This window comes from Saccostrea echinata, unplaced genomic scaffold, assembly GCF_033153115.1.
Source record: "Saccostrea echinata isolate AGI-Se365-2 ecotype Australia unplaced genomic scaffold, CSIRO_AGI_Sech_v1 ptg000014l, whole genome shotgun sequence".
Taxonomy (NCBI): Eukaryota; Metazoa; Mollusca; class Bivalvia; order Ostreida; family Ostreidae; genus Saccostrea; species Saccostrea echinata.
Genome location: NW_026889763.1, coordinates 15569340 through 15587328, shown reverse-complemented (window position 1 = coordinate 15587328; position 17989 = coordinate 15569340). Strand labels below are relative to the sequence as shown.

Below are 17989 nucleotides of genomic sequence, written 5' to 3'. Positions count from 1 at the left end.
GAACATCATTAAAAAAAAACATACGACTTGCTTCAAATGACGATAGCCTGTCCAACTTAGTTTTCCGGACTTTTTCCTACACGCCTGCAAATATTAGCTGATCTTTGGAATGTGCGTCCAGGTACGAAGTTTGTTTTTCAAAGTGGGGAAGAGGGCAGTCAGAAAAAAAAAATAACGAGATACCTGAAATGATCTTAAAACGAATGTTTCTAAACTGAAGAACTACAATGTAATTCAATAAATGGATAGAAGTAATTGCAAAAAAAATTGTTTAAATGGAAATAGACTTTTAATGCGAAATTCTTAGATCCTTAACTTGCGAGTATTTTAAGATATAAAAGTTCTAAATGATTTGGAAAAAGGGAGGAAGTAAAAAGTTGGAAGGACTTGTTTCATTTGTAACAATATTTTGAACGTCGTTTTCGAAACAGAGACATAGATTAATTGAAAAGGGGTGTCGCAACTTATCAGAATGGTTTAATAAGCAAACAAAACTCATCAAAACATTGTCGCCCTAAATGTGAGTTTCTTTGGAATAATATGGAATACATTTCCAAAAAAAATTTTCTTAAGAAAGATAAACCTGTTAAAAATCACTAATTTAAGGCTAAAGCAGAAAATAAATCAGCCCTGTTCATTATTTTATATTTATCGATATTTGCTAGAACCCCCCCCCCCCCATCTCTTGCAAAATATTCGAATGTTTCTCTCCCAAATATCTTAATTGCAAGGAATTAGTAAAGATAGAAATCTGCGAAAATTATATGATTATTTTTCATGTAAATGTACAAAATAATTAAACTTGAGCAAATATTCGTTTTTAGCATACGTAACTATAGTGTAAAATTCCTACTTTCGATTTCATTGCACATAATGGTTTTTATGGTTTATAAAAAGAGTAGAGCTGCATTTATATTGCTGATATGTGCAGGCCCGTAGGAAGCAAATTCATTGGGGGGGGGGGGGGGGGGGGCTCAGCCATACATTTTCAGTTGACAGTTGAGGAGGCACTACCAAAAATTTCCTGACGAGCAAAAAAAAAAAAAAGGTCATCAGACGTTTTTATTGAGGGGCACAAGCATATAGTATCTATGTTTATGATAGTAATCTTTATATCGGCAAAATTATCACCCCCCTTCCGGTTCCTACGGCCATGATGTGGGTCACAGTCATAAGTGAAAGACATGTACAGGTGTTCATTTATCCTTGTCTTATTGTCCTGCAATCAGCGCAAGATTGATTTTATTCAACAAAATCTTGCTTAAAAAGGTAACACCCTCAGAATTCAATTCAACAAAATCTTGCTTAAAAAGGTAACACCCTCAGAAACAATAAGAGCTGTCCCTATATTTTCTTTTCAGTTTTCTTTATGAAATAGTTTTTGTACACAGTGGTGGCGCCGCACCAGGCACCCCTCCCCTTCTCACTGAGAAAAAAAATGAGAGGAGTAGGAAAGTATAAAGCAATTTTCAATTTCTAGATTGATTTCAATTAATAAACAATAAAGAAATTTAAATTCAAGACAGCTTATGGGATTAAACTTTAAATAATTACATTAATTGCAAGTTTTGCTGTCATTAGTTTGTGACCCCCCCCCCCTTTCTTTCAACCTCAACTGGAAGTCTTGGATCTACCCCCCCCCCCCGATAAGTCCTTTTTACATATCATGATACTAATAATTAATTAATACTGAGGAAGGAGGTACAAGTGTACTATATCAGAATAAGCTGACAATAGATTTAAAAAATATTATTATTTCATGTATTATAAAAAAAAAATCTACTTCATTGGGTATAAAATAACCAACTATAAACAAATTACGCCCATACGTTTCAAAGAATATATTCTTGGTTTATTGTTTTGAGTTTTAAAAACATTTTAAGGAATCTCTCTCTCTCTCTTTCTCTCTCTATAAGATTTCATGGTGCTGAATTCTAAGATAAAACAAAACTGCATACTTACAGTCGCAATGAAGAAATGGTGGCAGATAAAAAAAACTTACGAGTAATTTATATGTAGTGTACTTTATTTTATTTATTTCTATTCTTTATTTTGTCTAAATAGATTTAAAACCACTACCCCCAACTATCTGACGATCAGAAGCATAAATTATTTATATTGTGATAGTAACAATAAAATATTTGGAGCACAGTAAAAGATGCATAAACATTTTATACTGGATTTCTAAGACATACTCTGATATTTTTTATGCATTTTTGCTCACTGGGGTGTAACTGAATTATGTTTCACAAATGATGACAAAATCACTTATGTGTTATATGTACACATGCATCATCAATATCCTCTCTTCGAATTTATTAAATGCAGACATATTGAAAAATATATATGCTTTCGAAGCAGGATGGAAATTCACCCTTTTGTGTTACATGCATAAGAATCATCTCAGAGGATTTTTTAAAATATACAGTTATTATATCGATAGCTTATATATGCTGGTACAAAAGAATATAGTTATAGTATATATGCATGTGTGTATCGATATCGGGTTTCGTCAAAACACTTGCACTTGATGAACCCGCGCCCGTGACCTAGATTCTGTTTAGCCGAAATGTAGATGATTATCCAAATGCGTTTTTTAATTCCTTTTTTTTTTTTAATTTTCACTTTGCACAGCAAGCTATGTTTTTATTATTTCGTTTGTTTTACAGAGGTCTAGCGTGATATCTTTGCTACATTCTCTTTTAATTTGTTTACAGTTTGAGTCATGTCTGTTAACACGCACAACATTATTAAACTTGTCGCAAGAATATCAAAAATAAATAAATAAAAATAAATATATATTTAAAAAAATGCTTAAATATAAAATTGTAGGTCTAATAACAGCTTTAAAATAGCAGGTATTGTGGGGGTGGGGGTGGGGTGGGTGTGTTAAGGGCAGTAAAGAAAACAATTTGGCGTGAATTTCTGATAATTAATAATCTGATGGTATCATCCAGTTGGGCTTTAATCATACAAATAATGACAGCATTCCAGAGCATAAAAACTTTTCAGCAACATTCCAAATAGTTCAGAGCCTTTATGACGTCATAACTGACGTATTATTAGTAACGTCATATATAATGGACCTACATGTATTCACAATAAAAAAAAATGTTTTGCCAGATATTTATTTTAGAAAATGTTTATTCTTGAGGGTTTTTTTTTTCCACAATAAGCGTTTTAAACGAACAATAAATTGCTTTTTTCGCGTATTTTGTGAAATTTATAATTTTTTATTGTTGTATGAATTAAATGTTAACGATTGATTCACAAATTAGTGATTATTTGATGCATTAAAATTTAAATATAAAATCAAATTTCATATTGGCCACACCCACGAACAACAACGATAATAAGCATAAAGATTTGTATCGGCAATATCTATATCTATGGTAAGTATAAAAGTTGTTCTTGACTGTGGCCACAACTAACTTTGGAAAAATCTGTCGAAAAATCGGCATTTTTTAACGCTTTTATCACACCATCACACGTTCCAACCGTCGCACGTGCCTAATGGCGCATTATTTAACAAAATAAGTTACGTATGGAAAATAAGTATGTTGTCCTCTAACATTTAATGTATAGGACTCTTGTTTAATCAAAACTTTATTTTTGTGAAAAACACAGGGCCAAATTTGATGGTTCGTAGCTTTAGCTCTTTCAAAAATGCTTTTTCATGCAACAGTCAATGATGCAATCAACGTCTTAAATCAAATAAAAAATATAAATCAAAATGAAAGGTGTTAATTAAGTAAATAATCAGAGCTAGTTTTTAAACTTACAGACGCCTTTCCGAAACAGCAAGCAAACAATCGAAATAACCTTCTGCTAGTCGGAAATATTTGAACGTGGGTTGAATTTAAATTTTCAAATTGATATGGGGCGGAGCAAAAAGTTGTAAAACATTGATTTTAAAACAGATTTCGTTTGTTTACGTCATATACACTCCACCTTTTTGCATATTAGTGTATCATAGTCGGCATTTTATTGGACGTGAATCTATACTAAAAATTATGTCTAATGCGGAAAGAAAATTTCTTCTTGAAATTGATCTGCAATTTAAAACTCCTTGCGATTGGTCAAAAAACAGTTCCCATTCCATTAAAATGTTTAAACTGAATTCTCTAAACGGTTCAAACACAGACGAGAGGGATGAAGGAAGTGTATATAGTAATAATTTGTGCTGCCCTGGTTTACCATTGTGATGCACAGGGAACCATTGATTCTATTGTGAACGATGCTGTTCAAAGTGCGTTTGGTGGTGGTGTAGGGGGAGGAGCGCCCATCACAGCTTTTGGGGGTCAGGGAGGAATCGCCCCAGCTCCTGGGGGTGTAGGACAAATTCCAGCAAGTTAGTATATTTACTGTATATAATGAAAATGTTAAGTTATTCTCCTTTAAACAACCAAGACGACTTTGGTTTCCCCCTTCATCATTTTTTTCTTTGATCATTTTTTTTTTAAAATCGCATCAATGATGACGTTTAATTTTTTAATAATAATATTTGGAACACCAAAGGCCAATTGTTGAAATATTTCAGGGTTGTCACAATTGTATATCTCTGCTTTCTCCACACTAAATAGATTCATTTTGGGAATGTTTTCGTTCCTTAATGTATGACCCTCTGTGGAATAAAAAACAATTTTAAAACAGATACATGTAGATTATTTCTGTCCATACAAACGCAAAAATGACGTCACAATAAGGCCACCTAGATGGTAATGAAAATATAACGATATATACCAGCAAAAATCACCACTGTATTTTGAAAAAAAAATGTGTGAAATATAAACTTAAGAAATATTTATTAGTTTGTGATTATTACTAGTCTAGTTCACATAGACTTGCATGTAGACAAATTTTTTGAAGTATTAGCGCGCATCATAAAAATGCTTGGTTATAAATTTGTGTGATTTACACACCAATAACACTTACAAAACTAATATTCCTTGAATATTCAATAAATCCAATTTGAAGGTGAAATTGATACAATTGTTACAATAGAACAAACCAAAAAAAACCAAACAAACAAATAAAGCAATTGCAATTGAAACAAGCAAGTAAAGCTGGTAATCAAGAACCTAATACAAAATGGTTTCATAGTTATCTTTTTTATTTCCTTAATGATGAAATTTATAATTCATGTAATGCAATATAAACCGCATCAGTCTTATCGGAACCAGTAACCCTTGCGGGCAATTGAAACAGGACATGACTGAAATATAAATGCGCCGTATGCATTCGTATTTATTACTCTTGACTTGAAAAAAAACACACTCAATATTGGACAGTTGAATTTTACTTCAGGCTATAGCTTATTGTCTTTGAAAACAACCTTTGTCTTAAAACGGGGTCAACAATTTATACTACATGGCCTATTTATGACTAACCACTACTATGTAAAAGATTTTGTCCAGGAATACAACATACTTGAAAAGATTTTCTTTTAAAATGAGTTTTAAATGTTTTTATCCTATCAGTAACGCATGTAATTAAAAACAATTAAAACGCTTTCTTTCTTTGTAAATGCTGTATAGTGACAGTTGCAACTTTTTCAGGAAAGAAATGCATACCTCTCCTAAGCGGGTTATGTATTTTTCTACTATAGTTTTTAGATTTATGTTTGTAAATATAATGATTTATCATATAAAGTAGGTAAAAGTATGTTAAATGTTAAATTATTGATCTGTACGCAGTAAAACACGCTTATAACGAACACGCTTTTAATGAAATGACTGTGGTATGTTTCATTGATGGAAGATGTTTGAGAATTTTTTCACACATATGGCCTTGAAAAGCCTGTTTTTACTAGTTCAGCGTTGATGGATTTATTAAGGGAAGTACCAGTAGTTTTCATAAATAAATTAGAAAATATTCAAAGGATGTAAATTTTGCCCATCCATGCCCTCTTCCACAAGAAGCTAATGGACAAACGGCCACAGTAACATTTTTCTTTACCGAAGCAAAGGGAGATGAGGTTTGTATGCATACATGTAGTAAATGAAAACAGAACCGTCACTTCATGAATAATCGATGATCATATATTTTCCTCAATTCATATGTCGACTCGATATATCCCATTGAACTTGAAATAAAAAAAAGCAACAGAGTCTGACACATCTGTGAAATATGGAGATAACGAACAGTATTCATGCTCTAAGTCCATTTAGACAATACAAATCGGGAGCAGAGCAAACAAGGACCTCCAAAAACATCAGAGGTGGAGTCAGGTGCCATGGAGGAGTGAGCATCCCCTGCCGACCGGTCACACCCGCCGTGTGCTCCTTGTCATGATCGAAAAAATGAACGGAAAATTCGCAGACAATTCAGTGTGTGAATAATGGCCTAAAATTAGTATGAAAAACTTCAGTTAGCCTTCGACTTAATAATAGATTGTATTTGTTGTCAAGGTCGTTGTATCGACCATAAAACTTGCGAAATGATAACTTTAGACGAGATTGTTGATATCCTTGTTTCATCAACTTGTTTGTCAATAGTTTGCCTCGTTTTAGGAATTGTTCATACTTATTGTAAGGCCATTATTTCAACGCTAATTGTCTACAGATTTTTCCGTTTTCCCGATCATAACATTGAGCTCACGGCGGGTGTGAGCAGACAACATGGATGCTTAGTCCTCCATGGCACCTGATCCCACCTTTGATGTTTTTAGAGGTCCGTGTTTGCTCTGTTCCCGATATAGTCCGCCTCTCAAGAAAGTTCTATCTCCTTATTGGATACGACAGTGTCTTTTGTTTATGAGAACTTGTCGTAAATTAGATCAGCGCATCTTTCCCCAAAGTCTGACTGGAAAGTGTCAATGTTTGTGAACAACATGTCGTAAAAACAAATTGTTGGAGTGTCCGTTAAATGAAGACGTTCTTATTATTACCAGTCTTCCAGAGTTTGTAAACAAGTTAATAATTAAGGGCAAATGTCGGTGACTCTTCACACTGATAGTATCAATTATCATTCATAAAATAATATTAAAATATCAATAAGTACATTGTAGAGAATGAATACATTAATTAAAATTATAATTTACTCGCTCATTGTGTTACAGTGTTACACCGATTTGTATTGTTTCAATAAACTTTGAGATTGATTACTGATCGTTATCTCAATATTTCACTTTTTAAATAAAAAAAAAATTTAAATCAGACGTCTTAATTTTTTTGTATCTCAATTTATATGCATAAATTGTATCTTTGGAACAAGTTATACAAATGAAAATGTACGGAAGCCGGTTGGTGCCAGGTAGAAAAAATATTTTATCTGGCGGCCACCAGATAAGTTTCTGGCGGCCGCCAAATAATTTTCTGGCGGCCGCCAGATAAAAAGATCTGGCGGCCGCCAGATAATTATTTGGCGGCCGCCAGAAACTTATCTGGCGGCCGCCAGATAAAATATTTTTCTACCTGGCACCTACCGGCTTCCGTAAAAATGTGATATCACGAAAGGATTCACGTTTTGATCATCTGAGCTAAACTCTGAAATGAACTTTAATGACCAAAGTTTTTTCGTTTAATGGTTTCTCACAGGTTTAATAGTTTCTTCGGAAACTCTCGATGCTGATTTCAACCATCGTTGACATTAAGTATTCCTGGGCAAAAAAATATTAAATTGGGCTATCTTTAAAATGTGTTTGCGTACCCTGGCTAAAATGGCCCGACTCAATTTTTTTAACGTCCAGAAAACGATTATCGTTTTATATTCATTTCAGAATTTTCTCATCCCACAACAGGCATTTTAATTTTATTAGTATTTTTTCGTATTTCTATTTTGAAAATTCTGCATTGATGTTGAACTTTTTCAGGAAAAAAATTCCCACCTACCTAACGACCCAATCTTTTAACCCTGAGTCAGGAGAGGGCAATCAAACATTATTTTAAAGATGACCATGGCTTAATGTCCCTTTCTAGGATTAAACAAATGAATGTTAAAAGTGATAAAAGGGTAGAGACATTTTGAAGCTTCTTCGTAAAATTCACAGGATCGAAGAAGACCACACTTATATGAGAAATATATTATATTTGAATAGAATATTCTGGTTTTTCATGATCAAACGATAACCCCCCCCCCTCCACCCCCGTGCTCGGATCGGGTGAAAAGGGCGGTTTTACAGGGAATATATATCTGTTGAAAATAATGTATCCAAATCAGCATGACCAGACTTACTCAAATTCATTTGAAGCATTTTTCGTATTGCAAATTTAGCTTATTGGGCGAAGATGACTCTCCTAGGTATTGCAAGATTTTGTCACAGAAAAAAAGGAACTATTGCTCTTTCAAAAAACGATGGGACATTAAATTCCATTCATCTGTCAGTCTGTCTATCACAAAAACTTTAACCTTAGTCAATACTTTTGAATGAAAAGAGATAGGGCTTTCATATTTCACATATACATTACTTTTGACAAATATACTATGTTTTTGACCCCGTGACCTTGAAGTTTGATCTACTTTTCAAAAATTCTAAATTGACATTTACCTTGGTCATAACGTTTGAATGAGAAGAAGTAGGGCTATCAAAATTTAATGTACATTACCTATCCCAAGACCCGTGACAAGACATTTTAAAATGAACTACATGTATTAATATTGGTCCCTTGACCTTGACCTTGAATGTTGACCTAATTTTAAAAATAAAATAACATTGGAGAGACTTCTGAATGAGAGAAGATAGAGCATTCACATTTGAATGCGAGTTACCTGTGACAAAACGTTTTCGAATATGCTTTATTTTTGACCCCGTGACCTTGACTTTAAAGTTGCACCTTATAAAAAAAAAATATATCGGTTATAAATTTCAAATGAGAGGAGATAGGGCTTTCATGTTTGACGTGAGCATTACACGTGATAAGAAGTTTTTGAACTCTCTTTGATATTTGATCCGTTTCCTTTACCTTCAAGTTTGACTAAATTTTCGATATTTTTTCATCGAGGCTAACTTTTCATGGAGAGAAGAGAAAGCATTCATATTTGAATTGTGCATTACCTATGACAAGACGTTTCTAAATGTACTATGACTTTTAACCCCATGACCTTGAAGTTTGGCCTAATTTTTCAAAATGTTTTAAACGCTGATAACTTTTGAATGAGAGAAGATAGGGTATTTATATTGTTTTAAAGCATTTTCGACTGTATTCTCGTTTTTGACCTCGCGATTTTGACATTGAAGTTTAACCTATAGTCTCTTTCCATTTATTTACATTATTAATAATGTTTGAATGAGAGAAGACAGGGCTTTCATATTTTGCCTGTACATTACCTATATGACAACACCTTTCAAAAAGTTATATCAATTTTGTAATAGTATAACAAAAGAATACAGATGCAAATTGCCGCACAATATGGCTCTGAGGAACCTAGAATTCTACGTTTTATAAACAAATGTTTGTTAATATGAGCAAGGAGATAATAGGTAATAAGGGGCATTTTGTTTTTCATGTATAAAATGCATGAAAAAAATGGGCATTGTATTTTTCCGATTGACAGTAGATTTGTCTTTGAAAGTTCCTTATCCTTTAACAGACTTGACTAAATCTCGCCAGAGCTACTGCGAACTCCTTGGGTATTATAATTATCAGAACACCGAAAAATAAAAGGTTCCGAACAAGTAAGTAGTGGTGATAAAGAGATTTAAGTCAGCGAACAAATTCAAAATAACAATAGTTTCAATCAGAAAACAGTGAGCACTGTGTTCAACAAAGATATTATACCTATAATATACATATTGTATTTCGAACTCGACTCTGAAAAATCTGCGCTTGATCATGATGTTGACGAAGGCTGTGATGTATGCACCTGTCACAATTGTTTTCGATATTTATGAAAATCAAGGCACCCCAGCTTAGTGTGTTGTCTATATAATTAGATATTATTTGACATTTTCAGATGTTAACTCAAAGAATAACGACATCAGTTAATAATATAATTTAATTCTAAGGTAATATTTTTTAAACTAACCAGGGACCACACATAAGCCTTACTGAAACTTTTTTTTCTTTTTGATGGGTGACTATGAGAAAAAAGCATTGCATTTGCCATGCTCTCCTATTTACAACACGAATAGTACTCAAAAGTCAATTTAACAATACAAATTTTGGAGCAGAGCAAACACTGACCTTTAAAACATCGGAGGTTGGACCAGGTGCCATGGAGGAGTGGGCATCCTCCGCCGACCAATCACACCCGCCATGTGCTCCTTGTCATGATCGGGAAATAACAGAAAAATCCTTCGACAATTCAGTGTGTAAATAATGGCCTAACAATTAGTATGAAAAACGTCAGTCAGCATTTGACTTAATGATAAATTGTATTTGCTGACAAGTCATTGTATCTACCATAGAACTTACGAAATGACGACTTTAAACGAGACTGCTGATATTCTTGTCTCATCAACTTGTCAATAACAACCGTTTTAGCAATTGCTTATACATAGAACATGCTTTTGGGAATCGAATCAACTGAGAGATATAAACCCCATATGCATGTGATGAAGGTATATTGCTGCATAAGTAAGGGAAGTTGACGATTGTTAAAGTTAAAGTCATAACGTTTATCATAAAACTTGGTTGTTAGATTACCATTAACGTCTTTTTCTAGTAAAATATCCAAATATTTATTTCAAGCTCACCGGGATATATCGTATCGACATAAGAATGGAAATAATTATTGTTAATTGATAATACGTCGTCGATATATCTTAATGTCTAGTTGAAGGCCAAAGCAAGTGTTTTCTTCTTTTCACGTATAAGATTTTGAACAAATTCTGCTTCATATGAATACAAAAATAGGTCTGCTAATAACGGGGTGCAATTGGTACCCTTGGGAATTAACGGAAGACATCTTGTGGTACATGTATCTCACAGTTAGGCATGTAATTTATTGTGGAGGAAATCTTCCAAAGTTCTGTATAGCTCGGTCTAGGAAAACAACAAATGATATTAGGGATTTTTCTTTTAATGTTTAATGAAGCTGCAACGAAAGAGCTATTAGATAAATAAAATTTTTATTTATATAAATGTATTTATACTTTTTTTATAGATAAGACACATTTATTCTTATAAGAAATGTATTACTCTTGGTATTTTTATACATCAAGTAATCTTTTTCAGACAAAAATCGTTTAGTTTTTTTTTCATTTTTGGTTAACAACAAATGAAACTGATTGTCAGAGTTTGATTACTAAATCATCAGCTTAAAAACACTTTATCAAGTTTTAGATAATCCGGAGATTGTTTTTACTTAAATAAATATTTCAACTTTATATTGCAAGGAAATTTCTGGTAAAGATTAAAAAAAAACCTTTATCAAAATCATAACTCACTTATTAAGCCTATTCTTCCTATAATATAAAAAATGAGAATGTACGAAATGACATTCGTAAACTAGTGGTATTTTCTGCACAATACTATGAATTGAGTGTCAAATCATATACTTTCTTTTCAAAATGAAATTAAAGAAGTACTGGGGGGGGGGGGGTTGTTAAAGCAAACGATGTCACCGAAAGAATTTAAAATACGTACTTTATGCACGTGAAAAATATTTATGAAAATATGTATATAAATGTTACTTAGAGACTTGTTCAATAGACAGGTGACAAAGTCGCTGTGTATGTATGCCTGCTAATTTGTTTTTGTACATCTGTAGGTCGAACAACCAGCGGGGGAATTGTACCATTCCCCACCCCTGCCGGATCTGGTGCCGCCGCCGCCCTAGCTCGGTTCTCCCAGAGTAATGCCCCAGCTACCACAGCGCTGCTCAATGACCGATCAACTAGAGCCTCCTTTGCAGCAAGATCCATAGCACTAAAGTAAGTATCAAAATGAAAGTAAGTGTCAAAATGAAAGTAAGTGTCAAAATGAAAGTAAGTGTCAAAATGAAATAGTACTTTACATTGTACTTAATGATTCTCCTATTTATTTTATGAGAGGATATGATGTTATAATGTTAATAGAACTAAGGACCGGATATATTCAATATTCATTAACGTGGTAAATAATACTGTGGAATCATCATTGTTCGTGAGAGACCAAGACATGGATTTTTTGGGTAGAGATAACTTTATCAACGCATTGATTCTTTGATTCTGGTAACCACGAAATTCTGTCTCCACAAAGCAGTAGGATTTTCATAGCCGACGAACATCGGCTGCCACTAATTAAAATGATTCTACAATATCTAGGGAAAAAATATTGATAAAAATGTACAAGAGTCTTTTCTCTCTTTCTTCCTTCAACCTTTAGCCCGGAAATTGGAGGAGGAACAGCGGCCGGTTTCCAGAGAGCAGTGTCAGATCCTCAGGTTACATCAAGCTTTCAACGAGCATTCGATCCATTCTGTTTTCAGAGACCAGTCTGTGATGTTAGTGATCCATATCGACGAACAGACGGACAATGTAACAATTTAATTGATACCATCTTGGGAGCAGCACAAACTCCACAACAGCGAGTTTTACCCGCTGCCTACGACAACTGTTAAGTACTTTTGTTAAACTTTCAAATCACATTTCAAATAGACTAAAATTAAAAATTATATCACAAAGAAATCTACCTTTTCGGCATATTTAAAGAATTTCTTATTACTGGTATGTTTCACCAGTCGGGAAGATAAATATTTGCTTTTGAAAGTCTGTGTGTCACACAATTTTGTCTGAAACATAATTCTTGAATCCTCATCTAGAAGGATTTAAACTTATGTTATTGCCCATGGCCTGCATTTTTCCCATGATTTAGACTTAGGGTAAGATTCCAAAGAACAAGGTCACTTGACAGTTAGATAAAGACATGCTGTATTGGCTCCAAGTAAGAAATCCTTGATTTGAATAAATTCAAACTCAAATATGTTGTTGATATCCTACTGATGTACCATTATCCTGATTCAAATTTATATTTCAGAGATAATGCTCACTGGACAACAATATATTTATTTAGTATCCAGAAAATTATTTATGGAAACCTTTAATGGAACGAATTCAATCATGAGTGTCTTAATGCTTATGACCAAAGGGTGTACCATTGCACAAGAAGTAATATAGTGATAACAAGAGCTATAATTGGAATTGGAAAAATATTTTTTCTTGTTCAAAAAAGAAAAAGGGAAAGAAAACACAAAAGAGGAAGGGGGGGAGCAAACAATCAATATCTACTGTAACTTTTAGATTGTAATTCACGTCATATTATTTACAGTGATCAACACTCCACGCATCAGGTCTGTTAGGGAACCATTCTTTCTGCCAAGTGCTCGGACTGTTAGTAACAACGTGTTTCGGTTTATTGGAGGGGGCATGACCCCTGTCAGTGCCGCATTCTCCACCTACCTCACTCACCACGGACAGTTCATTGATCATGACGTCATCGCCACGCCCTCAGAGCAATGTACGTACTTCGTACTTGTATAACGTTTGTAATTTATATATATATATATATATATATATATATATATATATATATATATATATATATATATATATATAATATTATATATATATATATATATATATATATATATATATATATATATATACATATATATATATATATATATATATATATATATATATATATATATATATATATATATATATATATATAACTTTGCCAATTTAGCATTTTATATCTTTATCTCATTGCAATTTTTTTTAATTTCAGTGTCTAATAATGACTGTTGTATGCCAATGATGTGAGTAAAACAAAAAAAAAAAACAAAACAAAAAAAACAAAAAACAAAAAACGGTGTTAAATAAACTGTAATAAAAAATGAAACCTTTTCTAAAGTTTATTAGTTCATTTGCATTATTTTCATAAATGACAATAATACTTAATGATTATTGATAAAATTACTATGCACGTATATTATTCAGATTTTCGTATTTTACCAACTAAAATGATTAATAATAATAAGACTTAAAATGATTCGAATTTTAACATTAGATTATTAATGCAATGTACAAAAAAACTTGATGTCTGAGATAGATTATATCACAGTTTGAATACATGTTGAACTTCACCTGTTCTTTATAGGAATCAACAGAATCCAGAGGCTTGCTTTAGCATTGTTGTAGAAGCAGGGGATCCATTTTTCCCACCCGATAAAACCTGTATGAACGTTGTCCGTCATGCCGGATCGCCGCCCATCCGATGTGAAAACGGTCAGTCGAAATTCTTTGAAAGATCAAAGAAAAAAATCTTCCTCGGTATAATTATGTGGCTTCTTAAACGTTTTCTTTAACGTAAAATTTAAAAAAAACATGATTAGGAAATACTAGAGTTTAGAATTATGATAAAAAAAACTTTTCTGGGGGAAATTTTCTCGGCAAAATTATTCTGTTATTTTAAAAGGATGTGGTATTCGTGGGGTTCGAACCCTAGCAATAAAATTCTTCAGTTATATCATTCTCCTTTGAGACTAACACGCTAACAACTACGCTAAACAACTCCTGATGAATAGTGGCATTTAAATCACGTTTGTGATATGACCCTTGATTAAATGGACTTTCTCGGAAAGATGCGAGTGTTGTGTCAATAAAATGTATTTTTAAGGTATGGTGGGTCGTTGCTGCAAGTTTCTGTTAACCAAAAAATGTATATTTTTACGCAAACTCTAAGGATAAAATTTAAAAAAAATGGAGCAAAGACCCACTCATATCGAAAAATTTAGTTACAGTATAAGAAAACGGTCCTTTTTGCCCTCTTTAGTGTATGTTGTCTATTTCGTAGGCAATCAATTTCAATCTTGGTGAGGTTTTTGCAAATTGTGGATATCTTTCATAAAGTATACTTTAATGTCAGATGGAATATCAGAGAAAATTTTGTTATAAGTGAGATTCAATTTCTTACCCTCATGTGTGTTGCACTATAGGCATTTCGCTTTTCACCCTTGTTCGCCCATCTTCTTTATTCAGAGGTACTATTACAATTGTTATTTGTAGGTGTCCGTCAGCAAATCAACCAGAGAACAGCTTTTGTTGACGGGTCCATGATTTATGATTCTGATGTCAGCAAAGAACTTCAATTAAGAGCAGGCGGTAAGCACAGTTGATAATGCTCTGGAGAAAACTATTTTAATAAATTATTTTTTTTTAAATGATTTAATGGCCAAACGAAAGTCAAATGTTTAAATTTGCATACAATGTTTTATCATATTTAATTTTAAGTAATGTAATTATCTACATTTCTCCTTTTGATATACACTGATCTAAATTATCATATGTGAACAAGAATTTAAACTAACAGCCATTAATTCTAACACTAGTCGGGGGACGACTTGCCGAGAACGAACAGAATCTGCTGCCACCCCATCCCCAGGGCTGCCCTCCCTTGGCGCCTCCTGCAGAGCGCCAGTGTTTTGTAGCAGGTATTGATAAAGCCTGATATATATAATTTATTGAATACAAGATTAAGAGAGTGCTTTGTAGTAATTGTGCCGTTTTCATGTTATCAGGTGATCACAGACCCAGCGAGACACCAACTCTAACTATTCCACACATCACGTGGTTAAGACGTCATAATCTCATTGCTGACGCATTAAGACAAGCCACTGGCATCACAGATGACGAGACTCTTTTCCAGGAAGCAAAGAGGATAGTAATAGCAGAGCTTCAACATGTTACATACAACGAATTTCTACCCGCCGTCCTTGACGATTTTCATATGAATGCCTTTAACCTTCGATCAAGGCCGTTTGGACATGCAGAAGTTTATAACCCTACAATAGATCCTAGAACAATTAATGCCTTTGGTGTTGCAGCTTATCGTATGGGTCACAGTTTGGTGAGAAACACTGTAGGTCATGTATTTGGGAACGGAGCCTCTGTCACTTTTCCCGTCCACAGGCATTTTGAGCGCCCAGATTTAATGTATGACGGAGGATATGAATTTATGACACGTTGGATGTCAAGGGAACCTAAATCAAGATCTGATAGATTTTTGGTAGATGGAATTAGGAATAGACTGTTTGAATTTCCACCTGTTCCTGGTATGAACCCATCAGAAACATTATCTTTTGATCTGGGAGCTTTGAACATACAGAGAGGCCGAGATCACGGTATACCCTCCTACAATGCTTACAGAGAATTCTGTGGACTTCGAAGAGCAGTTTTGTTTGCTACTGTCCCTGGGGGACTGGTCGATCATACTCCACAGGCAGCATCTGCGCTTCAGCAAACTTACATGTAAGTTGTACTGGTTCAGTTTAAGTTCCTTTGTGTATCTGTATCGAACAAATTGATCGCTTAATCGCCGTAGATGAAACTTACATGGACAATCCACGTTCCATTGTAAAAGCTACAATAAATAATATATGTTGATGCTAAAATCGTAGAAGGTGGGTGGGGTGTTCAAAATTCGGAGAGGGACAGAGTTTCAAAATTTACTTTATTGTATTGTTTAAAATTTATTTGACTTACTTTAATTTATTTAGACACCCAGACGATATTGATCTTTTTGCTGGAGGTTTGTCTGAAACTCCTCGACCGGGAAGCATTCTAGGACCCACGTTCCAATGTCTCATCGCCCTTCAGTTCAGCCTCTACAAACATGGTGACCGTTTCTGGTACGAGCGCACTTTCCCCGAAAACCCACTGTCTGCTTTTACACCAGGTAATTATTTCCAGCCATGAAACAAAATATAAAATGAAAATATGTAGTATGATGTTAAAATAAATGGACCTTGTACCTGTGGAGAGGGCTTGTATAGGCTATGTTCAAATCAAATTAAATCAATGAAATGAAGGCACTTTATATATAATCATAAGTATAACTTTCCATTTTTTCTTGTTTCTTTCCTTTGAAGCTCAGCTTTCTCAAATTAAACAGACCACATACTCCAAGATTTTGTGTTCAGTTGTAAAGGATATTCCTGGCGCTATTCATTCCTTCCAACCAAGTCTGATGATACGTCCTGATATTCCAGGGTAACCTCATAACCTTTTATTATTCTCTCTATCTCTCTCTCGTGGTAAAAGGCGTGTATTTAGCAATTGATTGACAATGGAAAGAATTACACCGACCTGGCGATAGTGTATCAATTTTAAGAGTCCTTGGTTGTTTTTAACAGAAATTCACCTTTACCATGCCCAACATTGCTACAAGGAAGTCGTCTTGGGATCGACATTAGGCCATTTGCTCAACAACTACTGCAATTAGGTGGCCGCCGACGGCGAGTGGCATTAATGCCTAGCCCACTTAATCCAGGTATGATGGGAATGATGCCCCTTTCAACAAATGGATGACGAGGATACAACGTGTGTAATTCCCAGATATAATTATGGAGAGAAAAAATGTGTTATAAAAAACAAAAAAAGAATAAAATTTACAACAAATCATTAAGAGTATTATATGTTATATTATGTGTTTTTGTGATACTTGAACTTCATACATGAATATATTAGATTATTTGCTATTGCAACAGCGGTTTAAAAATCCTCCAAGCGACGTGAGGAGAGAATAGAAATGATTCTCTTAAAGTGATATGGTTAACGTTGTGCATACTAATGATGTGATAGAGAAAATAATTCACCTACAATTGTATTTTCCATCGTTTCTATAAATTGTTAATGGACAATAAAGGCTAGGACCCTTTTTGGCTCTGGTTTAGGACAGTGCATTAGTTCATGATCAAAAACCTGTTGTCATTACCAAATGAGTTTTGATCCTATGAAAAAAGGTTAAGATAGCGAACAATGATCGATTTAAACATAAAATCTACAAACAATGCACATCTGCGAACAGAGCATAAAACACGGGCCCCTGGAAATTAAAGAGATGGGATCAGGTGCCTAGGAGGAGGAAACATCCCCTGTTGATCGTTCACATCCGCCGTGAGCCCTATGTATTGATAAGTAAAAGGAACATTCTGTAGTCAATTTTTTTGCTAACAATATCATTGTAACGACCATGGAATCTAGTTAGAAACGACTATAGAAATGCTGACTTTAAATGATGATGTTGAAATCCTTGTATCATTAACTTATCTTCCAGTTTTCTGC

General features: G+C 33.8%; 1 protein-coding gene across 1 annotated transcript; it reads left to right on the top strand.

Annotated features, from left to right (window-relative positions):
• Positions 1 to 4152: 4152 nt before the first annotated feature.
• LOC133186533 (peroxidase-like protein) lies at positions 4153 to 17326 on the top strand. Its single transcript, XM_061321765.1, has 12 exons — positions 4153 to 4351; positions 11653 to 11815; positions 12249 to 12478; positions 13191 to 13379; positions 13653 to 13683; positions 14025 to 14152; positions 14933 to 15028; positions 15256 to 15357; positions 15445 to 16174; positions 16423 to 16601; positions 16795 to 16915; positions 17059 to 17326. Exons 1-12 carry the CDS (start codon positions 4153 to 4155, stop codon positions 17231 to 17233), a joined length of 2343 nt encoding a protein of 780 aa, XP_061177749.1. The 3' UTR covers positions 17234 to 17326.
• The last annotated feature ends 663 nt before the right edge of the window (positions 17327 to 17989 follow it).

What these genes read in the sequence shown, in the direction of transcription:
- LOC133186533 (XM_061321765.1), top strand. Translation starts at nt 4,153, where the DNA reads ATGAAGGAAGTGTATATAGTAATAATTTGTGCTGCCCTGGTTTACCAT. An exon ending in GCGCCAGTGTTTTGTAGCAG is followed by an intron (nt 15,358 to 15,444) that starts GTATTGATAAAG and finishes TCATGTTATCAG; the next exon opens with GTGATCACAGACCCAGCGAG. An exon ending in ACTGTCTGCTTTTACACCAG is followed by an intron (nt 16,602 to 16,794) that starts GTAATTATTTCC and finishes TTTCCTTTGAAG; the next exon opens with CTCAGCTTTCTCAAATTAAA.